The sequence below is a fragment of the Limulus polyphemus genome, unplaced genomic scaffold (genome assembly GCF_000517525.1).
Source record: "Limulus polyphemus unplaced genomic scaffold, Limulus_polyphemus-2.1.2 Scaffold7327, whole genome shotgun sequence".
In the NCBI taxonomy this organism is placed as follows: Eukaryota; Metazoa; Arthropoda; class Merostomata; order Xiphosura; family Limulidae; genus Limulus; species Limulus polyphemus.
The window spans coordinates 12,395-18,378 of NW_013672937.1; the positions used below are offsets into that span (position 1 = coordinate 12,395).

The window sequence follows — 5,984 nt, forward strand, 5'->3', positions numbered from 1 at the left end:
GTACCTTGTACACAGGACTAACTACACTTTTGGCTCCCTGAAGAGCCTTTAATGTCTATATGTTACTTTGTACACAGGATTAACTACACTGTTTGCTCTAGCAAACAAGCTCAAGGTACCCACACAACAAGAAATGTGTTAGTAAACATTGTTTATCTATATACAGATGTCACTGTATGTTTTCAATATGGATTAAAACAGTTTAACTAATTTTACCACACTGGTGTTATGAGTGTTTATACACTCTAAGATCAAAACTTTCTCTTTTTGTGTTAGTACCAGAAAAATAAAAATATCTATATAAAACCTTCAGTAACATCTTTATTAAAACTGTTACAAAGAGGAGTTAAGCACGAGGTCCACCACGGAAGGGAAGTAAACTGGCTACCTGCAGGCCTGGGATCTTGTCCATATCCTGAAATAGACCAAATTTTCATTCTTTTAACTCATCTCGTGGCTTAGAACACAGTAAAGTGTGAAAACAATTAAGACAAAAACATTAATTTCTTACAACACTCATGTTTTATGGAAAGTTAAGCTTAATTAAATGTCACTTTTGGGTTAGTCTGGTTAGAACCTGTACAAAAAAAAGTAATGCTGAAAAGATATTGTCCACCCAAATATATAACAAGGTAAGTTATTAAGCCTATTATCTGGTGTACTTTACTCTCAGGAAATTTCTAGAGCCCCAGAATTTTTTTTCTATTCTTTCTTTTACAGTACAAAACCACTAGTCAATGTCTAACTAGTTCAAATTATTATTTTTTTGACACTTACAACAAAAGAAGATATCTGACTTTGATATATTACTAACCAACATATTTATAAAGATTATGACCTGTTTATTAATTTTGTTTATATTACTTATGACCATAACAATTTTTATCAAGACAATTTACCATTTGTTTCAACATCTCTGTGGTATCAGGGTCCACTTCAATAACATCCAAGTCAATGGCCGAAACCTGTGACAAAACAGAATCATAATACTTAGCATTTAACACTTCTTGTCAGATACAAAAAGAATAGAAAACTTTTCTGGTTATTTAATAAGAAAATAAAAAGTTCAAATACGTTAACTTGTACCATATTTGTGATCAATAAAAACTAAAATATTTATGAGAACTTATAAAAAGATTATTTACAAAAGTGATGCATAATAAAGGTTTGATAATAACAACTTTAAATTAAATTCTCATCAGAAACTGGGCTTCAATGTTATATAATACTGACGTGCTTTACTACAATTTTAATCTCGAGAACCAACACAATTTGAAAAATATTCTTTATGGTTATTCACAATATACATAAAGATTATTCATCGATTTAGTTATTATTTAAATTATATTTGTTTCATTTCATTCATTATATGCAAACAACATTTAGGAAGATTTCAGTTTTCATATTATTTAAGTAATACATGGCATAAAGGCTTCATCATCACCAGATATAGTACGGTTGACTAAACCAGCACCGGATATAGTACGGTTGACTAAACCGGCAACAGATATAGTACGGTTAACTAAACCAGCAACAGATATAGTACGGTTGACTAAACCAGCACCAGATATAGTACGGTTGACTAAACCAGCACCAGATATAGTACGGTTGACTAAACCAGCACCAGATATAGTACGGTTGACTAAACCAGCACCAGATATAGTACGGTTGACTAAACCAGCACCTGATATAGTACGGTTGACTAAACCAGCACCAGATACAGTACGGTTGACATATTGTAACACACTTTTCTTTGCTTTCACTCCTAAGTTCTTTGAATATTTAGATTGATTTTACTCTTAACATTACTCATTTAAGTTTTAATCCTTCAACCATACTGAAAATTAATTTTCATGTAAAATTTATATTTTTGAAGCTAAAAAGTTAAAATATTTTAACCATGTCCAAAAAATAGTCTGGATGAAAAATCTGGATTCAAGGTTAGTGTGAACAACAATCAATTCCAATGTTTATCACGAACAACTTTTCAGAATTTCAGTTATACATTTCACAAACACTATTTATAATACAAAGTTGAAACAATTATGTTTTACCAACATACAAAGTGTCTATCATCTGTTGCAGACAAAGATATTTCATTACTTATGGCATGACAAACACCAAATTCATCATGTGAACTTACATCTGGTACATAGTTGTCTCTACGCTCTCTCTCTTCTTCTTGAAGTTTGATAGAGATACCACGGACAGGTCCTCTCTGTATTCTCTTCATCAAGTGAGTGACAAACCTGTTCATTAAGTGTAGTAATGTTTTTAATCAAACCAATATTTGAGGCACAATAATTTATTTTGAATTTGAATATCATCTAAAGCCTTAAAGAAAAAAGATTATTGACATGAATAATGTTTAGATAATTGTTTATAATTACAGAATCTATCGCCATGCACACTAAAAAGTACCAATTTAAGACCACTGTTTACTTTTCAGGAAAATCAGTTCTAGCATCCACTACTACTTTATCTGCATGCTGTTTACAACACAGCTCTAGCATCCACTACTACTTTATCTGCATGCTGTTTACAACACAGTTCTAGCATCCACTACTACTTTATCTGCATGCTGTTTACAACATAGTTCTAACATCCACTACTACTTTATCTGCATGCTGTTTACAACACAGTTCTAGCATCCACTACTACTTTATCTGCATGCTGTTTACAACACAGTTCTAGCATCCACTACTACTTTATCTGCATGCTGTTTACAACACAGTTCTAGCATCCACTACTACTTTATCTGCATGTTGTTTACAACACAGTTCTAGCATCCACTACTACTTTATCTGCATGCTGTTTACAACACAGCTCTAGCATCCACTACTACTTTATCTGCATGCTGTTTACAACACAGTTCTAGCATCCACTACTACTTTATCTGCATGCTGTTTACAACACAGTTCTAGCATCCACTACTACTATATCTGCATGCTGTTTACAACACAGTTCTAACATAAACAGTGAGACATTTTCAGTACAATTTTCTCAAGATGGAATTTGCCAGTAGGCAACGGGAAAAACTGTAATTTAGTAGTAATTTACAAGTTTCCTTCAAACATTAAGTATAATCTAATACTTTCTTGCAAGGGTATAATATGTAAGAACATTTTTTGCACAAAAATAAAAGTATAAAATGTTCCATTATGAAGAATAATTAGTAAATAGCATTAATTTCTAAGTTTTGTAGAGGAATTTTAATCCTGTAACTATTAGGCATATAAAATTCAAGATGGAAAGAAAACACCCTACCCAGCAATCTTGTTTCGCAACTTTTTACTGGGTATTATAGCTATCTCTTCACATATCCTTTTATTTGTGTGGAAGTCCAAAGTAAGACGTGTGTAATACTTTTCAATTATTACACGGGATGCCTTTTTAACTGTCTTGGTTCGGACTCGACCCTGAAACAAAAATAAGTAGCTGTACTGTAAATTAAAGTGATAAATAAATAAGTTACGGGGTATCAAGGTACCTTTTACACACATAAATTACAGGGTATCAAGGTACCTTTCCCACACACATAAATTAGAGGGCATCAAGGTACCTTTTACACACATAAATTACAGGGTATCAAGGTACCTTTCACACACATAAATTACAGGGTATCAAGGTACCTTTCACACACATAAATTACAGGGTATCAAGATACCTTTTACACACACATAAATTACAAGGTATCAAGGTACCTTTTCAACCCACCAAATATTCCTTTCCTATACTCCTGTAAAGATACAGCCTCTACCACTCCAGCTTTACCATCACATTGTTACTAAGTAAATATGTAACATAGTTATGAAACTTTAAACTACTTATATCTGTCCTAAAACTAGAAATCCATTTGGGTTTAATGGGATTGAAAGCAGGCTCATTTAACATGCACTTATTAAAAAAAATAATTCATTATGACACAATTGAAAAATACACAGTAACCACTGAATAATTTGTCATTCTCATTGCACTGAGTACCCAACAGTTCAAAACACTGTCGACTTTTCCTTCATAATAAATCATATATTAAAAAAAAGCAATACTTTCATGTGGTGATTCTGTTGTCTGAAAATTGATTATGGCTTTTAACAATAAGATGATCAGCTCAATGATGAAAGTTGAGTTGCTCAAAATATCCCTTTGAAAAGAAAGATATTAATAAGATTTTAATTTGCCTCGAGTGTATAAGTCATGGGATATCAAGGGTGCTCTGATCCCCAACAAACAGGAAAGTAATCACTAAATCCAGTTATGAAATTCTAAAATAACAACAGTTCAGTACTGGCCTTATGTAACTTTTTTTTTTAATAAAAGAATTAAACCCATCTTTTTTTTTCAAGTAAATATCAATTCCTTTCTTAAGCTTCTGTAAGATGGTCATTCTATATTCTAAGTTGATAATCACATTGTTTGAAAAAAAAAGATTAACTGTAGCCTAACTGGTCTTTTTCCCAATCCTAAACTTATGTCCTTTCACTTTCATAATACAGATAAAAAAAAAAGATACCTTTATCCTATTGAACTCCCCCACTCCAGGTAATATTGCAAACTTCGATAAGACTGTCTTTTACCTACTCATTGTCTACTGATATATTAAAAAACATACATATATTTTTAACCTATTTTAAAACTCCTTGCTTTGGTTATTTACATATCTCAGTATTGTTAATTCCACTTATAGGATTAATACTTACCAAACAATTTTTTGTCAGAAATATCACTAACATTCTCTCTTGTAAGTCGTAAAAACGTAAGAAAAAATATTTAAAAGGCTTAGTCATCTGAAAGTTTTCTATAATATAAAAAATAAAAGCTTGCCATCAATACTTAGTTTAAGAGTAAGATGTGACCTTATTAAATGTTTACCAAACAACAAGACTATCCATGGGATCAATAATACAGATTACAAGTTAACGGTCTCTGATTTCTTCAAGTTTAACACGTGTCCAGCCAGGATAAACTATATAATACAGTTGATCACTTTAGATATAACCTGGCTGGACAGGTGTTAAATTTACAGACTTGGAATTTAAAAAATATAATAAGCTAGTTTCTAGCCCAAATACCATGTCGTTACTAATTCAGTAATTTTACAATTTTAAACTTAGCGTTTATCAGCACAACGGTGTAATAATAATAAGGTACGTCTAGCTAAGCCTAGCTTGGTAATGGCATTTGGACTAGGCTCCAGTTAATGCTCTCTTACAGAATATACTGTTTGAAGTTCTCATTTGTGCTCATTCAAGCCTAAAAATACCCAAGATAAAATATATTGATCCAATAAATACACAAAGCAAAATAACTCGTTTATGATCCCTAAACTTATACCTACCATTTTTCTATTAGCACACTACTTAGAAAGCGTGATGCGAAGTGGATGACGGGAAATTGCTCTTAAAGAGGTCGCTTCACATACAATAGGCAAAGAAAAATATTTTTAGAAAGGTAACACATTCTAGTTTAAATAATTCAAAAAATATTTGTTTGTTGTAAATTAATAGACGTCAAGCAGAATACCTTCAAACTGACCGCTTTTTTAAAAAATACTCTATGTTCGTAAACTACAGACTTTGTTGATTTTATTGCTAATTGTTTTTTCAAAAACTTTTAAGGTTACAATGAAACTAAGCTAAAACAAAAGAGTTGTTGCAAAGCTACACAACAGGATATTTGCGCTCTGTCTACTGCATGAAATCTAACTGTGGATTATAGAGTTGTAAGGACGTAAACTAACAATTGACCTACCAGGGGACACACATGAGAGAAAGGAATGATGTTTTGACATGAATTTATAAAATTTATTTATTATACACTCTAAATTTAGGTCATGTTTTACAGAAAAGGGCCCGGCATGGCCAGGTGGTTAGGGCACTCGACTCGCAATCTGCGGGTTCGAATCCCCGTCACACCAAACATGCTCGCCCTTTCAGCCGTGGGGGAGTTATAATGTGACGGACAATCCCACTATTCGTTGGTAA

At 32.3% G+C, this 5,984-nt stretch overlaps 1 protein-coding gene across 1 annotated transcript; it reads right to left on the reverse strand.

The window, feature by feature from the left end:
- Positions 1-301: 301 nt before the first annotated feature.
- LOC106474528 (40S ribosomal protein S17-like) lies at positions 302-5,412 on the reverse strand. The gene is made up of 5 exons (XM_013935219.2): positions 5,339-5,412; positions 3,268-3,419; positions 2,144-2,249; positions 900-965; positions 302-415 (listed from the first exon to the last, which is right to left on the reverse strand). The coding sequence occupies exons 1-5, from the start codon at positions 5,339-5,341 to the stop codon at positions 347-349; spliced, it is 396 nt and encodes a 131-aa protein (XP_013790673.1). The 5' UTR covers positions 5,342-5,412; the 3' UTR covers positions 302-346.
- Between the last annotated feature and the right edge of the window lie 572 nt (positions 5,413-5,984).

Bases quoted from the DNA above. Each gene is read 5' to 3' on its own strand.
- LOC106474528 (XM_013935219.2), bottom strand. The intron at 2,250-3,267 runs GTAGGGTGTTTT...CTTAATGAACAG, and splicing joins TTGCGAAACAAGATTGCTGG to GTTTGTCACTCACTTGATGA. The intron at 416-899 runs GTAAATTGTCTT...GGTCTATTTCAG, and splicing joins CAGAGATGTTGAAACAAATG to GATATGGACAAGATCCCAGG.